The 23,731-nt window shown below is 37.4% G+C and overlaps 1 protein-coding gene across 1 annotated transcript in view; it reads left to right on the top strand.

Annotated features, from left to right (window-relative positions):
* The window catches only part of si:ch211-264f5.6, a 42,770-nt gene extending 31,364 nt beyond the window's left edge, over window positions 1-11,406 (top strand). The window contains exons 9-11 of the mRNA XM_002665478.7: window positions 4,448-4,493; window positions 6,214-9,120; window positions 10,097-11,406. Coding sequence (XP_002665524.2) covers window positions 4,448-4,466 — 19 coding nt within the window. The 3' untranslated portion in view covers window positions 4,467-4,493; window positions 6,214-9,120; window positions 10,097-11,406. The remainder of the gene's footprint in view (window positions 1-4,447; window positions 4,494-6,213; window positions 9,121-10,096) is intronic.
* The last annotated feature ends 12,325 nt before the right edge of the window (window positions 11,407-23,731 follow it).

Below are 23,731 nucleotides of genomic sequence, written 5' to 3'. Positions count from 1 at the left end.
AAAACAGTAACATCATGCATACTGTGCATAAAACAGACTTAAGTCAGTTTCGTATATGAATGTCAATGAGGATTGTTTTGATGTTTTTATATTAAGGGACATTTTTTTATTTTATTACATTGTTGTTTTACACGCTACAGCATCTAGTTTCTTTACCCCAGTAAAGAAAACTACTGGCCTGGCATGCATAATACAGCATTTATTACTTGATTTAGCAGATTTGTGTGTATGTTTTCACAACTTAATCATCTGTATTCCTTTTTAAAGGGATAGTTCACCCAAAAATGCTAATTCTGTCATCATTCACTCATCCTCCACTTGTACCAAACCTGTTTGAGATTCTTTCTTATCTATTGTACTCAAAACAAGCTGAAGAACATTAGAACAAACAGCCATTGGTCACACTTTATTTTAAGTCCGTTTGTTAAATTAAGTTGCATTGCATCCACATACCAACTAATTCTCATTAGATTATAAGTAGACTGTTAGTTTGGGGTTAGGGTTAATGCAAGTTGACATGCACTTGCAAAGTTTCTTATAGTCAGTTAAATGTCTGCTGAAGGGGCAGAATCAACAGATATTAAGCAGACAGTATACTAATACTAGTATAATAGTATTATCTAATACTAAATGGAAGTGTTACCCAGCCATTAACGTCCATAGTATTTTTTTGGTTCCTACTACAAGTGTCATAATATAATGACTGCTTTTTTTCCCTACATTGTTCAGTATAACTTTTTCATTTTAAGGTTAACTATCCCTTTAAAAAAGCTTTTACATTTGCAATGCTTTATTGTTATGTTAATGTATCTTTACATGCATAGAAAGTTCATTTGAAGATCTTACCTGCAAATCATATCAGATCTTAAACTGAAAGTTGTCATTCCAGTTTTTAGGCTGATGACAAATGCATGCTGGGAGGGGGTGAAGCCCAAACAGCCTTCATTTGTTTTCCGATGTCTGTCAGAGATAGCATTCAATCTCATTCACTTCCTCTTGAACCACTTGCCAGGGTTTTGTCTTCATCAGACGCGTTCATTAATAGGTTTTTTGCACTTTTTTTTTGGACAACACATTCAGAATATTTTACAGATTATTTTCTATTCACTCCCTGTCAATCTCTATCACCGATTTTCTCTTCAAGTGAATAAAACAACATTCTTCAATATAATTATCATTCAATCCGAATCACACTCGATGAAAGAATCAGAAAGAGAATTAAACCGTGATCATTTAGGAATGTCAGTCGTGCCGGCGCATGTCTCTCTTTTTTTTTTTCTTAGGGTTGTGAATATTTCTGCAGCTTTTTCAGTCTCGCAAAGCTATCTGCAGGTTGCTTGCTTATTGTATATGAAGTCTCACCAGCGCTATAAGCGTTTGACCTATTTGTCATAGCAGGAATATTTCAGATATTTGTTTGTCACCGGAACATGGATTTATTGTTGCTGGAATATATGGTTCACCGTGCAATTACATTATCATAGACACACATTATCTGTATGATTTGTTTGTAACCCACAGGTCTTTAATGCTTGTGCAACATCCTGTGTAAAAAGATTAATGCTGGCCGTTTTCCAAAAATGTGACGCCTACATAGACAGCACATCATGGTCATCATGTGACTATTCTTAGCATAGGCCATCTTCTAAAATAGCTTGATTCATTTGATTTCAACCTTTCCGAAAGTATAAACCTAAAGAAATTAAAAAATGTAGGAAATGTATGTAAAATAGCACATGTAATTGATCCAAAGTGACTTTTATAATGTAACAAAGGCATTTTAAATCAAATGAATGCTGTTCTTTTTAACTTTCTATCGTTCAGTCGATGCTTTGGAAAAGAAGTATGTCAATTTCTACAAAATTATGAAATATTTGAGCATTGAACAATATTTAGAACAATTTCTGAAGGATCATTTGACACAAAAGACACTAAAGAAATTAATCACATTTTATTATATTCTCTTATTCTCCCGTTTCTTATTTAAGTAATAAGTACACTGTTTAGTACACTGTTATTTACATGGTAGATCAAAAGTATGGAACTCTTAAAGAGACCAAAAATGAAGCTGATTCTCTTTATTTTTTACTCTTCTGTTAAACACAAAAGGAGATATTTTGAAAAATGCTGAATGCAAGGACTTCCATAGTAGGGAAAATGCTATGGAAGTCAATGAGCACCAGCATTTTTCTAAACGTTTGTGTTTAACAGAAGGAAGAAACCCAAGTAGGTTTTGAACAATTGAAGGGGCGAGTAAAGACAAACTTTTTATATGTCAAACATTATTTAGAACAATTTCTGAAGGATCGTCTGACACAAAAGAGACGAAATAATTGCAGAAATTAAATACACTTTAAAATATATTTAATTTAAGAAATTGTGAAATTGGGATTTTACTTTATCACACTGTTATTTACATTGAAATTTTCATGGTAGCTAAACAATAGTGAACTCTTAAAGAGAAGGTCAGCCCAAAAATGAAGCTTATTCTCCCTAGTTTTTTACTCTTCTGTTGAACACAAAAGAAGATAGTGTGAAGAATGCTGATTGCAATGACTTTAATAGTGGGGGCAAAAATTGCTTTGGAAGTCAATGAGTGCCAGCTACAAGCATTTTTTCCAAATATCTTCTTTTGTGTTTAACAGAAGAAAAAAAACTCAAGTAGGTTTTGGTTCCATCTTTTTTGATTCCAAGTAAACTTTGATCCCATCTCTTATTTAACTAAGTAATAAGTAAACTGTTTAGTACACTGTTATTTACAATAAATATGGTACTGTAGCTCAAAAGTAGGGAATTCTTAAAGAGATCGTTTCTCCAAAAATGAAGCTTATTCTCTAGTTTTTTTCCTCTTCTGTTAAACACAAAAGAATATATTTTAAAGAATGCTGAATGCAATGACTTCCGTAGTAGGGAAAAATACTATGAAATCAATAGCCCCTTTCACACAGTGATACCGGTAAATATCCGGAAAATTTCCGGAACGACTTTACCGGTATATTCAAAAAAACGCTGTTCACACAGGCGAGGACATTACGGAAATTTTCCGGAAAAGAGCATTCACACATCCATTCCAAAATACCGGTAAATTCTGACATCATTCACCACAAATGAGCTTTAAACGGCTGCGCTTGTATTTGTAAACATTTGACTAAATTACAAACTCTGTGGATGATCAATATTGTGAACAACTTTCGCAGGATCACTTTCGCATGTCGAGATGTTCATAATATGTGCGTGTGCAGGCGCTCACAGGCTGTTTCATAGGCACACGCAAAGCTTGAAGGTAAACAAACAACGGCTTATCATAAGCATCTCATTGATGATTATTTACACAGTTGGCATTAAGAAGAACATATAAACGTGATCTGACTAACTTCTAGCAACTAAATGTGTCTGGAAAAATATTCAAAGGCTTTTATTCTCACAAACCGCGCGGACGTATATGCGTCTGACTGTTGTGATTGGCTAAAGCAGACGTCTCACGTCAGCACGTTTTAGACGTGCACACGCTCATTCCGGCAATCTTTCTTCTGCATTCACACAGCGCAGCATTCCGGCAAATTGCCGGTAATGTTACAACTTCTCTTTCCGGAAAATAGCCAGAACGAATTTACCGGTATTTTCAAAAAGGACCTGTTCACACATACAACCTTTCTGGAAAATTGCCGGCAATTTTCCGGAAAGGTCTGTATGTGTGAAAGGGGCTAATGAGTGCCAGCTACCAGCATTTTTCTAAATACCTTCTTTTGTGTTCAACAGAAGAAAGAAACAAAAGTAGGTTTTGATTCCACCTTTTTTGATTCCAAGTAAACTTTGATCCCATCTTTTATTTATTAAGTTTTAAATTAACCTTTGATTTTACTTTATTACACTATTATTTACACGTGTCATTTGAAAATATTCAATTCAATTTCTTTTTATTTCTATAGCGCTTTTACAATGTAGATTGTGTCAAATCAACTTCACATAGAAGATTATTGTGAATTTGAAATGTCAGTTCAAATATCATGGTAGCTCAGCAATACTCCTAAAGAGATTGTTCAGCCAAAAATGAAACCCCCTTGTGTGGTTTTATGAGTTGTTTTTTCTTCTGTTGAACACTAAAGAAGATATTTTGAAGAATGCTAATTGCAATAACTTCCATAGTAGGGAAAACCATTACTACGGAAATTAATGAGTGCCAGCTACCAGCATTTTCCAAAACATCTACTTTTTTGTTCAACAGAAGAAAGTCAAGTAGGTTTTAAATGTGGAGTTCTTGATGACAGACTTTAAATTTGTGTGTGAACTATCCCTTTAAGTCACTTTTTATGTTACAGTATTACTATAGGCACACCATTGTTCTCATGTTTGCACATAGCGACTACACCCCATTGATTCCTCATCATGTGGCAATAATTTCCTTCTATCAGTAAATTACTAATTAATTTTATTTTTCATTTTTCAGCGTTCCATCCCCGTATTAAAGCGAGCTCTGGCTGTGAGGTGACCTGGTAAGTTCAAGCGTCTATTGTTTTCCTTATAGCAGACTAACATTATTTATTTAGCACCTTTGGGTTGTTGTTTGCCATGCTGGTTGACTTCAGGCTATTGAAACAAGCTCTTCTGTCACCTGCATGACACTTCCGGGCTGACTTTCCAAACGCCTCTATATCACGTTTCATTATTGCTTATGGCAGCATGCAATCTATTAAAGGAGCTCTCCACTTCTTATGGAAAAAAAAAACATTTTACAACTCTACTGGAGTTAAGCAGTTGAGTTTTACCATTTTTGAATTCATTCAGCCGATGTTTGGATCTAGAAAGAAAATGTAGTTTACTAACACTAACACTTAAATCCACGTTTGTTGTGAACCCAGCCTACACCTCACTTCCATCCGGGTCACGGCACCAATTTGGATTGACTTTGTATGTAATTTACTAGCATTAATACTTAAATTAACATTTTGTGTGAACCCAGCCTACATCTCACTTTCATCCGGGTCACGGCAACAATTTTTTTACTGACTTTGTATGTAATTTACTAGCACTTATACTTTGGTGTGAGCCCAGCCTACATTTCACTCCCATCCGGGTCACAGCACCAATTTGGACTGACTTTGTATGGAATTTACTAGCACTAATAGTTAAATTCACATTTGGTGTAAACCCAGCTTACACCTCACTCCCATCCGCGTCACGGCACCAATTTAGATTGACTTTGTATGTAATTTACTAGCACTAATACCTAAATTCACATTTGGTGTAAACCCAGCCTACATGTCACTCCCACCCGGGTCACGGCACCAATTTGGTTTGACTTTGTATGTAATTTACTAGCATTAATACTTAAATTAACATTTGGTGTGAACCCAGCCTACATCTCACTCCCACCCGGGTCACGGCACCATTTTTTTACTGACTTTGTATGTAATTTACTAGCACTAAAACTTTAATTTACATTTGGTGTGAACCCAGCCTACACCTCACTCCAATCTGGGTCATGGCACCAATTTGGACTGACTTTGTTTGTAGTTTACCAGCACTAATACTTAAATTCACAAGATGTAAATCCTCATTGGTGTGCCCAGTCTCAAACCACCTGGTAGCTAGAGACTATTTTTAGGTGCTGCGTTAAATTATTGCACCTGCTCCAGCCATGGTACAGCGGCAAAGTACTTTTATTCCGATCCCAAAATGAGAGTAAAAATCGGCAAAGAAAATAGCAACTTTTACTCTTCTGTTGTTCTTCTTACACGATGTAACTACAGAATACTCCAACTTTAAATTACATAATTTTTGGACACTTTTAAATGAGATGCTAATGGTCTAACCCGATTCAAGGATTTGTGCTAAGCTAAGCTAAAAGGCCTGAATGGCTTTAACGAAATATAAAACTCAACTGTTTAATTATAGGGGAGTTTTTAAATGAGCCTATTACCAAAAACAAGTGTCATGTTTCTTTAAGTGTGTGTCTTAATGAACTCCAGTCTTATACGCTTGACTTTTGCTTGAAAAGAAAGGAGGGATAAGCTTCAATCTGAAGGACTAACAAAGGAGTGGCTGAGGCTGCTGCAAGAAAACTTGTTTTCTGTCTGTTTGTTGGGTGTGTGTTGCTTTCTTGCTTTGGCGCTTTGTTGTTGCAATGCTGAAAACGGCCGCCGTTTGGGATCATTTGTTTTCCCTCGCAAACATTTCGTGGATAACCAGATATCATGTATATCTCTTCCTCAGAGCATATCTTCAAGATCAACTCTTCAGTCTTTTTTATCAAGGCAACTGGAAAAACTGCTCTCACAAGTGACAAACACCCGCCGGACTGGCCTTTTCAGGAGCTCAACGTGTTTTTAAATGTCCATTGTCTCTTTTTTGTGTTGTTTACCCATTGCAAACGAACCCCAATCTTAAGGACGCAAGTAAACAGGGAGGCCGTTTACCTTGATTTACATCTCTTCCTTCTCTTGGCTGAAGTGGACAGCTTTCTTTGTTCTTCGAGAAACATAATACGTCCTCCATCACCCTTTCAACCCTTCAACCCACAGGTCAGTCATCCTGGCTTGACGGGGTCACTTTGACAGAGCTTTATTTTGGGTAAAGAAATCCACCGTGATGTGTTTGAGATCTCAACGTACCCACAAGGCACTGAAATACCGAGATTTTAACACCTGTTCGGCATGCTCTGAAGTCCCAGGGGAATGAAGATATATACGGCTGAAGGCACTGTTGAGTTGTCGATGTCTTGGAAAGCTTCTTAACACCTTTGCTATGTTTTGCTACACTTTTTCTCTTCCTGGGTGTCTTCTTGAGTCATGCACAGAGTAAGGCAAGCTCCAACATGCTTGAATCAAGAAGCGGGAAGGGAAGAAGGGGGAAAAAAATGCATTTCTGCGGACCACGACATACCACACTGATGGAGCGAAATTGCTAGTCTGTCTATGTGCGTCCCCACAAAGATTCGTCCCGCTGTAATCAGGATTCCATTGGATTTGTGTACTAAAACAGGCCTGCTTTAAAAATGTATCAACAATCTCTGCAGTTTTTAAAGAACTAAATAGTATTTTTTTTTAATGTTTGGTTGGCGTATCATTTGTCAAAATGTGAAAATTATGTTCTTATTATCAACACGATCCCAGATCTTTCTTTTAATCTTTATTTTTCATCTTTTCGGTCTTCAACCAAAGCATTTATCTTGATGATCAGATATTTATTTACGTAGAGATGCATCTGTAAAGGATCTCAGCTTGGTTTGTTTGTTTGTTTGTACACAGAGATAAAGCGGTTTGTCCCTTTTTATGTTTATTTTTTAAAGAAATTTGTAAGTTCTTCCCCTGTCGTTTTTTAAATCGTCCATATTTTTATGTTATTAGATTGCATGAAACCGCAAAACTGCCACTGATTCTGTTTAAAAAAGAGGGTATGTTTCACAAATATATTTTAAAATGTATTTCAGAGATAAAAATGTGACCAACATAATTAAACATATAACTAATAAATGTTGACGAATATTTTTCTATACATTTTAGTTTGATTTAGCTCTCTGTATATATTGTATATGTATACTAGAAAGGCTCTAGCTATGGAAAAAATTAAGAAACTGCTTAAAAATGTACAATTATTCTGGATTCATGATTAACAGTAATGTTATGTTTTGTTCTATAAACTACTATTGACATTTCTTCTCTTATTTGTCAGTAAAATTGCTAAAAATACCAGTGTTTTAACTTTAGAAGAGTTAAGAAATTATAATGGTTTCGCGGGGGCTCAGTGGTTAGCACTGTCCCCTCACAGCAAGAAGGTTGTTGGTTTAAGGATCAGTTGGCGTTTTTTGTGTGGAGTTTGCATGTTCTTTATGTGCTCAGGTGGGTTTCCTCCGGGTGCTCCGTTTTCCCCCACATTTCAAAGACATGCGTGAATTGAATATGCTATATTGGCCATTGTGTGTGTGTGTATGTGTGTGTGTGTGTGTGAGTGTGTTTCCCAGTACTGGGTTGCAGCTAGAAAGGCATCCGCTGTGTAAAACATATGCTGGATAAGTTGGTGGTTCATTCTGCTGTGGCGACCCCTGATAAATAAAAGTACTAAGCTGGAGGAAAATAAATTAATAATTTAGTAATTAGTGGAATAAACTTAATTTCAATCAGAACTCACAATATGTGATATTTTAACAATTTTCTGGAAGCAAAGTGCTCTCAGGGTGCGTGTCCACCAAAATGTTTTTTGCGCTGCAGAAACATAAGCGATGTTCTAGACACGTTCAGCTGTGAGTATTTTTGCAGTGCTGCTTTTTTTCCAATCTGTTGTTATGATACAGAGTATCCTGCTTTACAGCTACAAATTGAGGTCTTTAGCAGATTATTTGTTGACATTTGCGTGTTATTGTCCCGCCTATCCTTCAGTATGATTGGATGGCTAGCTCAAAAGTGACACTGGTATACTTTTTAAAATTTTCTTACTTGCTAAAAAAATACCTATTTTACAGCAATGATCGTAAAACGCCTGCTAAGTTTGTTTGAGGTGCTACAATTGACAACAACAGAAAGCAAACGCTGAATAAAAACACTTCAGTGGACGCACCCAAAATGGCAATATTTTGATTCAGGTATCCGAAAGAAAACTAATCTTTTTATAAGTTTAATAAATAATATCATGATATATAAATAATACCTAATAAATAAATCCAAAAATATGTATATTTTTGAAGTGGTTACTTAATCTTTTCCATAGCTAAATATAAACCAAAATGTACTTGAAATACATTTTACAATATTTTTGGTCATTTGAAGGTTTTAAACTGAGTATATTTTTAGTTTGAAAAATATATATATTTCTGCTGCACTGTTTAACATATATTTAGCCCAGTAGTCAACATTTGAAGTAGATCAATATATATAAGCAATATCACACGAGTAGCAGTGTGATATTGCTGTATATCGGCACTGGGGGAAGGCATGCGTTGCGACCGAGTGCCTTAGTGTCCCACCAGTGACAATATACAGCCTTATCGCACTGCTACTCGTTTGATATTGCATTTATACAACAGTTTAATGGCATAATCGGGTATATAAAAAGAAAAACAAACACGGAGAGTCTAAAAATTCTTTTGTAAGAGGAACTACTTTCTTCCGCCATTCATTCACATCTGTAGCAGACGTCAGAAAAGCAGAAGCCGTTACTCATTCAACAACGTCACTTTAGAGCTAGTGTTTAAATGATTTTCTAGCGTAATGTCTAAAATGATGACAATACAAGTGATTTTCCTCACATTTTAAGATTATAAGACTAAACGGCATGAAATGCCATCAGTCTACAGACATTTCCCAGAACTTCAACCACTGGAGCTTAATAAACAAGCATTTTTTTTTAAGATGATTGCTTTAAATTTTTAAGTTAACTCAACTTATTATTTTTACATAATCGCTCAAATAAAGAAATCTAAATTTAAAGTCTCCTCAACTGAAGTTTTTACTTTTATTGAACAAACAGTTTAAACATGTAGTTGAATCATTTTTATGAGTAAATTCAACCCTGAGCTACCAAATATGTCCACCTAAAATACAATTTTAACTTAGTTACCAATTTGCAAGTTGAATTTTTTACAGTGCAGTATTTCTCTGTTGCAATCGAGATATCACAATAAATAACCCAGAAAAAAAGCCAAAGCAAAGCAAACACTACCAGATTACTATAGTATAAATACAGCACTACAACATACAAAAGAGAGAGATCGACTTTGAAAGTCTATTACCAGTATTATAATGATTTAATCAGCTGTAGTTTGAAATTACGCTGAGTTTTTCTCCTCTCAAGGCTTATTGTGTGGTCTCTGTCGCCATCTTGTGGCAGAACGTCAACCACCTTTGCTCTGCTCAGTATGACAGGCAGATGGCCGCCAACAAGCTGAATCTCCAAAATTATAAATATTTGAATAAATAGGCACTATCCTTATAAATAAACTGCATATTTGCAATCTAAACAACTACATTTTCACCTGAAAGCCTCAAAAGTACATTATGTTGTCCAACAGCTGCAATATTTGTCAAACTGTAGTAAGTCTATTGATCTGCTGTCACTCTCTGTGGTGGATTAATACAGAAGGGTGACAAGGCTGTTATTGCAGAATATCGCACAGCTAACCGCCAACGAGATTCGAGAACCAGACAGAACTTTTGTATAAATAAATATATTAACATTGACTAGCAAATGTTGACTACTGTATTTTGACCAGAACAAAATACACATGTATATTTTAATCTGTATGCGACCTGAACAAACATGCAAATACAAATGACTACTTTAGCAAGAACTACTGGGTAAACAAATTGTCTCCTTAGCTAATACGGTACAAATGTATAGATAAAACGATTCCCTTTTTTCTTTTTAACCCTACGCCAGCCAGAATCTTAACACACAGTGTATGTACAGTATCTCCAAATCAACACACTAACACACATTATCAAACTCATTTATATCCAAAGGTATTTAAGCATTAAATCCCTCCCTTTTAGCATTATTTACAATTACAACTTATTCATTTACTACAACAACTCCCCTCAAAGGTCGAGCTTTATAACTCCTTGCAAACCTGTAGACGGTCTGATCTCTGTGTGTTTTTAGTGGTCTGCGCATGTTTGCATTTAGACACCAGTAATCATATGCGTCTGACCACACACACACTGAATTAACGGTTAGTTTGTGCCGTGCCTCATTGTTGAGACAGACATCTCTGAGTCATCCTTGTGTTCTCTGTAACGGTTTATATCAGGTGATGTATTAAATGTGAAATATGTCTTCATTTAGGATAGATAGATTTTGGAATTTAATTGGAGAATGTCAAATTGGCAATGGAATTGGTCGTTCAGTGTTTCGAAGTCACCATATTTAATTTTTTTTAAAGATGTGACTCACTTTTACGTCATATAAAGCAGTGTTTCTCAACCATGTTCCTGGAGGATCACCAGCACTGCATGTGTTGATGTCTCCTTTGTCTGGCTCACCCATTACAGGTCTGTAATGATCTGAATCAGGTGTGCTTGGTTAGGGAGACATGGAAATTTGCAGAGCCGGTGGCTCTCCAGGGTCGTGGTTGAGAAACACTGAAATAAATACGCAGATGCGGTCTCAAACAACAGCCTTCATTTGTGAAACGTTCTCAGGTTTTGTTTACTGGTTGTTTATAATCTCTCTAAGTTCAGTCATGTTTTTTTTATATTCTTTATGTTGCTGTTAAATATAATTTATTTTCTGCTTTTGTGTAACTGTTGAAATGTGATGTTCTTGTTTTTTTGTTTAAATGTTGGAACTGCCCCACTTTGTCATTCATTGATAAATTAGCAAGAAAAAAATATCATCATTGTAAAACTTGAATTTTGTTTATTTTCTACACCCATTTGATTAAGGCTTCCAGAAATAAATTATGCCTCAACATGACAGCGTTATTGGTTATATATGTTGGTTGGATGGATGGATGGATGGATGGATGGATGGATGGATGATAAAGGATGGACGAACATGGATGGATGATAGAGGATGGATGATAGAGGAGAAAGAATGGATGAATGGATGGATAGATGCATGGGTGGCTGGATAGATGATAATGGTTAGGCAAGTGGATGGATGGATAGATGATAAAGAATGGATGGAAAGATGATAATAGATGGATGGGTGAATGATAAAGGATGGATTGATAGATGATGATGGATGGGTGGAAGATATATGATAAAGGATGGATGGATAGATAATAATGGATGGGTAGATGATATATGATAAAGGATGGATGGATGGATATGTGGATAATAGATGTGAAGGATGGATGGATGATAATGGATGGATGAGTGAAATATGATAAAGGATGGAAGGATAGATGTATGATAATGGATGGGTGGATGATAGATGATAAAGGATGGATGGATGCTAATGGATAGATGGGTGGATTATAGTTAATATAGGATAGATGATTGAATAGGTGATAATGGATAGACGAGTGAATGGATGGTAAGATGATAGATAGTAAAAGATAGATGGATGATAATAGATATATGGATGGATGGATGGATGGATGGATGGATGGATAGATGATAATGATTGGATGGATGGACGAATGGATAGATGATAAAAGATGTATGGATGTATGGATAGATGATAATGGTTGAATGGACAGATGGGTGGATGTATATGATGATGGATGCATGGTTGATAAAGGATGGATGGATTGATAAATGATAATGGATGAATCGACAGACAGTTGTATGAATGGATAGATAATAAAAGATGGATTAATAGATGATAATGGATGGATGGATGGATGGATGGATGGATGGATGGATGATAAAGAATGGGTATATGATATGGATATATGATAAGGCGGATGTAGGGACAGATGGATAGATAATGGATGGATGGACGGATTGACGGACAGATAGACACACAGACGGACGGACGGACGGACGGACGGACGGACGGACGGACGGACGGACGGACGGACAGACAGACAGACAGACAGACAGACAGACAGACAGACAGACAGACAGACAGACAGATAGATAGATAGATAGATAGATAGATAGATAGATAGATAGATAGATAGATAGATAGATAGATAGATAGATAGATAGATAGATAGATAGATAGATAGATAGATAGATGGATATGAATGAACTGCTGTGTTTCTCAGCTGATCAGTGGCTCATTCTTAAAGCTCAGAGCTGCTGTGTCTACATTCATTCACTGACTGTGGGAGACCCAAGTATCCAATACATTCAGATGTTTCATCACTGTCAGGTTGGATTCTGAGTTTCAGCCTGCCACACCTGTCAGTGTCTCAGTGTGTGAGTGTGTGTGTTGTATCCTCCTGCATGCATGACTGCAAACTCAATGGCCATGAAGCACTATTCGTCATCTTGCCCTGAGAAACATAATCCAGTGTGACACAAGCCTGAATGTGTGTGTGTGTGTGTGTGTTTGTACAGTGCATTGTTTGTACAGATTTACTTTTTCATTCTGACTAGTGAACAATACCACGGTAACTGTGGTTTATGCCTAAACACCACAGGTATGATACTACAAAAGCTGTGGGGTTTGCCACAAAAAATATCATCTGTGGGTCAATGGGACGGCTGGTAGTGGAGTCTGCATCATGACATTCACAGATGTACAGATGTGCTTGGAACTCATGAAATGCAAGACAAGTGTGTGATGTTTCAAGTTTGTGGAAATAAATGATCAAAATACAGGTAAAACAAGATGCTATTGTCATTTAAAGGGCAGCTATTTTACCTCGTTTTCAAGATTTAAGACGAGTCTTTTGTGTCTTCAGAATGTGTCTGAAGTTTCAGTTAAAAACACTTCTCAGATTATTTATTGGACCTTTCAGAATGTTGCATTTTCTGCTTTGAACACCATGCAGTAAAGGTCTACATTCCTGCGGCTTTACCGTGGGAGCTGCGGGTCCCGACCAGATTTCTTGCGACACGGGAATAAATTTCAGAATAAAGCGCGAGAGCAGTCGGTAACTGGTGTAATTTTGGACGGGAGTGGGCGGTCTAACAAGCACGCATATGTATGTGTGTGAATTTAGCTTGTTTGTTGCTGTCTATGGCCCCGTTTACACTAGTGCGGTTTAGTTTTAAAACGGCGTTTTAGATCAAAATCCGCGTCCGCACTAGCGTTTCACCTAGCGTCTCTGAACATATCTCCAGCCACACTACGCCACCAAAAACGTATATCAAGTGACCATTTGCGCACTCTGGGCATGCGCATTCTAGTATAAACAGAAAGCTTGTGTCTCGCTCGGCATTTTGTTATTGTTAGTCAACAAACGCCGGTTGAACGTTAAACGCGATGGCAAAGAAAGCAAGAGAGGTATTTTTGAGGACAGACGACGAGGTCGAGTTGTTACTAAACATAACAAATGAATCACTGCACAATGGCGCCTAAAACAGACAATTGTGCAAACAACGCTCCCATTTCTGTGCCCATGTTGTTGTTTACAGTGCTGTCTTCCGCTAGCGTTATAGCCATGTGTTATAGCCATGTGATAGGGGCTTGACCAAGTGTGCCGCAAGCCTGCGTTTGAGTGAAGGTCTCGGCCGTTAGATCGCCCCCTGGGGGCTGGTAGCAGTACAAGTCATAAAGTCCGCCTCCTCCGTGTTAATAAAGGAGACTTGAGCCCAAATAAAAAAATGTATTACATTTGCAATAAAATGTCCCGAAAGATGGTTCTGGTCGATTAAGGCACTGGTTATTGTGCTGAAATAGGTGCAGATCTTCATTTTTGTAAACAGTTTGTTTTTAGCAGTAATTTAATGCTGGGCGTGTCATCGTGATTGACAGTTTCTCAAAGCAGCGCGTCTGAGCTTCGGCAGGAGACTGAAGTGTTATTATTCGATTTCTGTGTTATTTTACCATGACAAAATGAGTTCAGTAGTAAACTACAGTTTCTGACATACATGATCCTGGTGGAACACTGTTTATTCGCTACGGTCAGGGCTTTTTTCGGGCTTTATTAGTTTGCTGATACACGCCTAACCACCTAGATAGCAAAATACACTCGGGCCATTTCCGGCTAGATTCTCGCCTGCCGGAGACTTACCCCTCAGAGCTCAGACTGACTACCTCTGCTGGACCTACTCCGGATGCCTGGACTCACTGCCGGATTCCAGCCCGAGTCAATCGAGCCAGATGCGGCGGCCGAGCGAGCCGGCGCTGCCGCATGCGAGCTAGAATCAGCCCGCGATGCCGCGAGTAAGTTATGCGCTGCAGCCCAGAGCTGGCGCGATTGAATATATAAAACCCTCATATTTGTTAACGTTATTACATCCATTTGTGTTGATATGACAGCAAACGCATGCTGAGAAGTTCGGGGGGCGTGGTTTATTTTACATAAAGCGTTTGGTTGGAAGCTCGACTCCGCTCATTTTCGCGGCTCCTCCTTTGGCTCCATCAGACAGTCCTTCTGCGCATGTCAAGGCTCCAATTTCAGCAGTCTTTTGCGACAGTTTGTGCCCGTCAAGCAGGCGTTTTGCCCTCAAGGCGTTCAATGGGAAAGGGGCTGTCGCGTCGTCCATATTTATTTTACAGTCATTGGGCTTGACGAAGAAGGGAAGGATACACAATGACACAAAAGCCCCAATCAGGTAGCGAATCTCAGCAGTCCCGCCTCCGTTTTCAGATGTCTCCGTTTTTCCTCATCCACACTGAAACGGAGCAGCAGCGTTTTAGAATTAAAACGGTCTTTTCAGCGTTTTCTAAACGCTCCGTTTTCGGTGCTCGAGAACTCCGGCGTAGTGTGGACAGATGGCGTAACCGTAGCAAAACTTATGCGTTTTAAATCGACAACGCATTATTGTAAACGGGGCCTATGTTAGTGTGTGTGTGTGTGTGTGTGTGCGTGTGTGCCTGCGTGTATGTGTGTGTGTGAATCACAGAGAGCGTGATGCTGTCTGTGTGTGTGTGTCACTTGCTTGGTGCTTATGTGTGTTTATACAGACAGCTTGTTATAGGCTTTAATATAGGCCACTTCTAATACCAAATGATCAACTAGAAGTCATTATTTGTTATTCCTTAAACTTACATAAAAACCAAAATATAAGAAAAAGAGAGGAAAAAACAAATCAATAAAATAATGGTACAAAGAGAGATGTCACATATCACCAGAAATGTTCCCATGCTATGAACACCCAGAAATCCCTGCTTTATCCTCATTGTGAAACAGTGCACACCTTTTGTATCTGCAGTGCAGTGGTGATTGCGACTGTATTACCTGCTGTTTTGGTGTAAACTACAGTGGTTACCATGGTAGATCTGTGTCAGGGGTGTGGCCTGCACATGTGAAGTGTATCTGCATGTCCACAGAGTGAGTTTACAGCCATTTATTAATTCCTTAAAATAAAAACCCACACAAAACTCAAAAAAGGGGTCTCACTTAAGTCCTGTAAGCATTCAGCCCGGACCCACCCATAAACACTGTCCCACAGCAGATTGTACAGTAGGCTTTGAGTTTACGACTGTGGGTTTGTGTGCGGTCACCATATTTGAACATGATTCCGTAAACAGCCCGAGGCTCCAGAATGAAGTCTTTCGGGTTTTTTGTATTTTCTTTCGCGTCCCTCGCTCTCTTGTCCTGCGCTTCATATAATCCCTTCCCTCCCCCGACACACGGCCATTGTGTCTCCGCAGTATCAGTCTCTGCCTTCTTTCCTCCGCCATTAACTTACAAACCTGTTTGACTGCAGTATTCAGCGTGAGTGCACGAACCAGTAATTTACCTGCTTCTCATGCATGCATGTGTGTGTGAGAGAGAGAAAGAACAGAAAGGAGGAGGCGCACGACAGTGTTATTGTGTGTGTTTTTGAATTCCGCTGTTGAAACATTTTGCCAACTTGCTTGTGCAAGTCCTGAAGGCTGTCATTACCTTTGGTAAATGCCGAGGGTTGGTTTTGTTAGCGCTTATAATTGCATTAGATGCATTCTGATTTTGCCAAATTGAAGCACTTAATAAATGCACGGTTACAAAGCTTCAACAAAGCCACTTAAATAAGCCTAATCGTGTGCTATGCAGTTCTTTTGAACTGTCAGAGTTTGCAGATATCAGTTAGTGATAAAAAAGTTGATAGTTAATTATACTACAGTATACACACTAACCGGCCACTTTATTAGGTACACCTGTCCAACTGCTCATTAACACAAATTTTTTAATCAGACAATCACATGGCAGCAACTTAATGCATTTACGCATGTAGTCATGGTCAAGAAGATCTGCTGCTGTTCAAACTGAGCATCAGAGGCTTAGGCCGTACTCACACTAGGTACAGTTGCCTCGAACCGGGCCAAAGCACGCTTGTCCCCCCTTTCGTCTCCCCCGATGGCCCGCACTCACACCATATCGGGCCTGGGCACGCTTACGTCATCGCTGCTGCGCTGTTCAGTGAGAAGCGCTCTCTCACTCAGCAGCACAGTGGAGATTTCTCTAGTTATATCGTTTCAGTCGTTTGATATGCCATCAAATATTTCGCCAAACAGTTCTTAGGGATGCGGTGACACGCAGTCAGATATTTCGCCGAACAGATCTGCCACTTTTGGCGCTCATAAACAATCATAAAGCTCTCGTGCTGCAGGAATGAGGAGGTCTGCTGAAGGTGCGCAGCTGTCGTGCAGTGAGGGGTTTGTGTCTTTAATAAACTACGGCAGTTTGCGTTCACTGAACAGTAAGAATGATTAATAAATTTCAGTTTTGGGTTTTGGCGCGTTTTGCACTTCAAACATACCACACCAAAGCCCCAAGTGAACTGCGCTCAGGCCCACCTCTTCCAACCGGGCCAGGGCCGGCCAAGTGAACCGTGCTTGAGCTCGATTCAGCGCACTCACACTTCTCCAAGGATCCGGGAAACGGGCCTGGGCATGGTTCGGATAGCATAGTGTGAGTAAGCCCTTAGTCCCTTTATTAATCCGGGGTCGCCACTGGGGAATGAACCCCCAACTTATCCAGCACATTTTTACGCAGCGGATGCCCTTCCAGCCGCATCCTATCTGTGGGAAACATCCACACACACACTCATTCACACACACACACACTCATACACTACAGACAATTTAGCCTTGCCAAATTCGTCTGTACCACATGTCTTTGCACTGTGGGGGAAACCGGAGCACCTGGAGGAAACCCACGTGAACACGGGGAGAACATGCAAACTCCACACAGAAACGCAGAGGCTCGAACCAGGGACCTTCTTGCTGTGAGGCGACAGCACTACCTACTGCCCCACTGTGTCGCCATGTATTTTATTTATAAGTTGAATATAAGTATTATTATTAATGTTATTTATAGAAAATAGTAACTTTTTATTTCCCGTTAGTCTTATTACATGATGTAACTCAGGCCCGGATTGGCTAATCGGGAGGACCGGGAGAATTCCCGGTGGGCCGGTCCGTTTTTTTGGCCGCGAGGGCCGGTGTCCCTAGCTCCAGAGTCTGTAGCTCTCAGCAGTCACACTTTTTAAATTAATTCATTTATTTACTTGACCACAGTCTTCTTATTCATTATTTTACCGCAGCTCTGCTCTTTTTATTTATTTTCTATTTCTATTTCTTTAATTATATAACTCAGATGTGTCACCTCTTAATGTACAGCTGTTGTGGTTTAGTGGTTAGCACGTTAAGTTTCAACCCACCGACCCGGGTTTGATCCTCGTCTAAGTAATTAATTAATTTTTTTTTTATTGTTAAAACATATAATACTGTTAGGGTTGTTGAACATTTGAAGTTCTAAAGCAGCTGTTTTCTCCAAAAAAGACGTTATAGTTTAATCAGAAACTGAATTGGAAATGAGCTTATTTTAATATAGTCAGTCGTGAACTGAGATGGGCCGGTCTGAGGATTGAAACTCCAGGGCTGAAAAGGAGTCCCACTCCGGTTCTGATGTAACTACAGAAGAGTCAAGCTTTAAATTGATAAATTACCAAAACTCTTTTTTTTATTAATGCTAATGGTCTAATCCGATTTAATGAATTATGCTAAGCTAAGCTAAAAGTGATCCTGCTAGAAATCAGCTGAATGGATTCAAAAATGGTTCGAGTAAACAATCGTCTAACTCTGGGAAAAATGTTACAATGAGCCTTTTTCAAGTGGAGTGTTCTTTTAAGGACATTTTGTGGGCACTATCCTTTTAAATACAGATAAACATATCTTTTGGTGCACTATTTATCACACTTCTCAATGAAATAAATGCTTCTTTTTTTTTTTTTAAATAAACTAGTTAACAAATATTCAGTACATGGAAATGAATATATTGTGTGTAAGGATAGTCCATCTTGGTTGACTCCAGGTTTGCAGTGACAGCATGTTTCCTTTTAAAACCTTATTCAGATTTGTGCAAGTATTATAGGCGCTCTTTATGTGTATTTGTTCAGCGTAAGATACAAGGCTGGAGTCATTTGTTTAAACTTGTATTAGCATACTCTCTGTTCACGAGTGTTAGTCAAAGTCTTTCCTGAGAAACCGTGTGTGAGGTGTGTGTTTTCAGGTGAGGTGTACTGATGTTCAGGGTTCAGAGCAGATACTAATAATCATGACATGATCCATGTTGAAGTTATTTTCATAAAACATATTTAAATGAGATGTTTGTTTGTGCAGTGTGTGCAATGTTTAAAAACAGAAAGCACCGCCCACAAACTCTCGCTATTGGTAGAGCTGGTTGGGAGGGTTGATGTAGTTAAATAAACAGAGCGATGTTTACTTTTCTGTGTAGTGTAAAAAATATTTTAAATATCGTAAATTTTATTTGAAAATAATCTGTAAGGCAGATTTTTTGCTAGTTTACATTATTCTACATTGCATTATACTCATATCCACTTATTTATTTATATATCATTTAACTATTTTATGATTTTAATGATTTTTTTATTTATGTATTTATTGTTATCCAGTTTTCATGTCATTTTAATATTTTTATTAAATCATTACATTATAATTTATCATTTAATAATAATAATAATAATATATTTTTACATGTTCTTTTAACATTTAATTATATAATTTTTATTTTAATCTAGTTGTAATTAATTTTATACTGCTGTTTTAAATCCTAATAAAGTGTTTTAAAATAGTAAAATGTTTACTTTTGTTTTTTAATATTAATAATTTTTGTATTATTTGTAATATTATTATTATTTAGCTTGTTTTATTTTTATTTTTTCTTCAAACATTAACCTTTGTGGACTCCTAAATAACTAAAATGGAAAACCTTGATAACCCCGATGTAAGATATTGAAAAGGACTATCTACTAAATCTGTTTATTTGTGTGTCTAAAATCTGGAAGAGAACCGTCCTTTCGAGCCATGGATTCCCTCAGGAATGTCTCCTGTTTGCAGAGTTAGATTTATGAGTAAAATAAGGTTTGTGGTTAAAATTACTTGGAGTCTTTCTCACAGTCAGTTCTCCAACATTATTATCATTACTCTTTAAAACAGTCACCATTTTCTCGAGCATTAGCAGATCCGTTTGCTCGCTAGTGAAGCTTACAAAGTCCGCCATGTTAAAATCAATCTGCAACTCTTTCTTGAAGTGAATGGGAGATGAGCCTCGGATTGGTTTAATGCACGTTACACCCAAAACAAAAGGTTACATTAAATTCAAAATGACGATCTCTGTCAAAGGCATTCACCTAGAGAGGCGTTAGAGGGATAATATTTGTGCTGCTGGGTCACATATTTATTTAGACTGCAGTTGTTATTTAGCAATTTGATGACGGCTTGCATTTATTAATAAATCTGACATTAGCTTGACAAAAAAATCTGTAAGTGGTCATCTAGAAGTCATCAATCTCCATTGTAAAACTCGCCTACAGATTGATGTCATGAAAACTGATGTCATGTCTGAACAACTCAAATATACTGTCAATTTGAGGAAGGAAGCTGATTTTAGTCATCGGGCGATGCTCCTAAACTGCAGCTTTACTGGAAATAGTGGATCCACATTTTTAAACATCTTAGTCAGATACTAGTAATAAAGGATTACCAGCAAGAAAGGAGTACATTTTCTTGAAAAGAAATGACACGAATTTCAAATAATCAAACCAAAAAAAAGTTGCATAAGTTATGTCTTATTTTAGGCGTTCAGAACCATGATTATTCATATTAAGTCAAGGTGGACTTCATATTGAATTATGCTATATCAATATATACAGTATAGGAAGTCTATTATTTACTGATTACTATTATTTATTATTATACTTGCTGCTGGGTTCACATCAAAATCAATTTAAATCCTTGTGCTTACATACAAAGTCAATGCAAACATCTGAAGAGAAGCAAATTTCCGCTGACCACCACAAATTATATTAATTCCCACACATGCAGTGGGTACGGAGAGTATTCAGACCCCCTTAAATATTTCATTCTTTGTTATATTGCAGCCATTTGGTAAAATCATTTAAGTTATTCAAATCCTTTGCTCAGTATTTCGTAGAAGCACCCTCTAATACAGCCATGAATCTTTTTGGGAAAGATGCAACAAGTTTTTCCACACCTGGATTTGGGGATCCTGTGCCATTCCTCCTTGCAGATCCTTCTCAGATCTGTCAGGTTGGATGGTAAATGTTGGTGGACAGCCATTTTAGGTCTCTCCAGAGATCCTCAATTGAGTTCAGGTCTGGGCTCTGGCTGGGCCATTCGAAAACAGTCATGGAGTTGTTGTGAATCCACTCCTTCGTTATTTTAGCTGTGCTTTGGGCCATTGTCTTGTTGGAAGGTAAACCTTCGGCCCAGTCTGTGGGTCTGAAAACTACTCCATACCCACTGGATGTGGAATTCAATTCAATTCAACTTAGCTTTATTTGTATAGCGCTTCTACAATGTAGATTGTAAAGCAGCTTCACATAAATGGTCATAGTAACTGGATCAGGGTAGTTCAGTTTTTATTGTTTAAGTTCAGTTCAGTTTAGCTCAGTTCAGTGTGATTTAAAGTCATTACTGAGAGTCCAAACACTGAAGAGCAAATTCATCGATGTGTAGCTTTTCAGATCCTGAACCATGCAAGCCAGTGGCGACAGCGGAGAGGGAAAAAAACTTCACAGATAGGAGAGTGAAGAAAAAAAAACTTTGAGAGAACCAGACTCAGTTGGGCACGACCATTTTAATTTTTCCGCTGGCCAAAAGTCTTGTGCAGAGCTGCAGTCTCAGCGGTGGAGGCTGGAAGCGGGCTTCTTACAAGAATTCAACTCAATCTGGTCTTCTTACAAGTTCAAACAATTACATTATTAATATTCAAATAATTCGAGAGGAAAATTCACTTGAGGTGAAAAACGTATTGTAAGTTTAACCCAATTTAAATTTTATTGTAAGTGAACCCAGCATTATTTTATTTACAAAATCAAGGCAAATCTATTTTCAAACATTTCATTTAAATGGAAATTAATTTAATGGGTCCTATCATATATCCACTGCTTTTTGCTAGTTTTAGACATGGAGCAGGTATTATTTTTATATCCTGCTCCATGTTGTTTAAATTGCAAATGCTAATCCATGTGTTAAGGCGCATTGTTGGTACGTTGGTACTACTGCGCTGCTTTTTTACATTTATTTAAATAGCTCATTAGTTACATGCACTTAAAGGCAAGTCCACAATGTGCATAAATTTACCTTATTACACACACAGGGATGCCAACAGCACACAAACATCTCTAAAGATGAAAAAATCAAAGGATTAAATTGGAAAAGAGTATTATTGTTTACATGAATATAAAAACTGCTACCTCCTCCCACACCTTCTTCACCTCAAGGAGTTTTAAACCAGCCTGATCTCACGAGAAAACGTAAGTATTTTACGTTTTGCCAGTTTAGTGGCTAATTCGAACAAATTCGTACGAGTTCAGTCGTACAAAATTGTACAATTTTAAAAAGAAGGCGTGGCACCTAACTTCAACCGTCATTGGGGATGAGCAAATCGTACTAAATTGTACAAATTAGATTGTACGAATTAGCCACCAAATCAAAAAGTTACGAATTGCCGTGAGATTGTGTTGTTTAAACTCACGCATGAGCAGATCCGTTTGCTTGCTAATGAACCATTCAGTTTTTTTAACTTACAAAGAGTGCCATGTTAAAAGCAAATGTGTCATGGTGAGACTGCAACTTGCTCTTAAAGGGAATGGGACATCAGATTCTAACCAGTTTAATGCACGCTACAACCAAAACACAACCATAACTTATTAAGAGACTAAGGACAATCCTTTTAGAGGATGCGCTGTGTTCACCAGTAATTGTTCACATGCATAAAATAGCCAAAGTTAATTAGTTTTTTGTTGTTGTTGTTCATTTTGATCATTAAAATATAACCCAATGTATGCTCTAAAATTTTTTTAGCACATTCCTCAGATATGTCATGAATTAAGTATAATATATAAGCTCAAATCATAAGTGCCAAGTCATGTCTCACTAAATATCTGTAAGCCTGGTGATTATAAGCTGTAAAAGCACTATTCAAACAGTCAAAGCTGTGCTGAACTCAAATGAAGACACTCATCACGGTAATGAAAGCTCTAAAGACAACACTGAGACGTTAAAAGAGAGATGAAGCGTAGCTGATTTACAGAATCAACATTCACCCCAGAGGATCTCAAAAAGCCGCTGTTGTCAGCTAAAACCTTAAATCTAGAAATCCCAACAAATATTCAAATATTCTGCTTTTATCCTGTTTATCTGGCAGAAACCCAACCACATCACAGATATGTTGTTTCACATGTTTATTTTGTCGTCATATATATATATATATATATATATATATATATATATATATATATATATATATATATATATACATATATTATAACAGAATTTATATATATATATGTATGTATATATATATATATATATATATATATATATATATATATATATATATATATATATATATATATATATATATATATATATATTATAACAGAATTTAAAAAAATTGAAAGAAAAAGGTTTGAAGTGGAGGATGAGTAAATGACAGAGTTATTTTTTGGGTGAACTACCCCTTTAAAAATTAGTTTTTGTTTTTAATAATTTATTTTATGATTATCACTTGGGAATTTCATGAGAAGTGTCACAATCACCAGCGATCCGGGCTTGTAGATCACTGGGAATCATTCACTTTCTCTCAGGACTACAAATCTGTCACCATATGGATTACAAATCCTGTCATGCACCACACACTCACACCTGTTCCGGTTTTCCGCTGAAGCTGTTCAGAACTGACTGATTACATGGACTTTAA

This window comes from Danio rerio, chromosome 19 (assembly GCF_049306965.1).
Source record: "Danio rerio strain Tuebingen ecotype United States chromosome 19, GRCz12tu, whole genome shotgun sequence".
Classification (NCBI taxonomy): Eukaryota; Metazoa; Chordata; class Actinopteri; order Cypriniformes; family Danionidae; genus Danio; species Danio rerio.
This window is presented reverse-complemented; position numbering and strand designations above follow the sequence as displayed.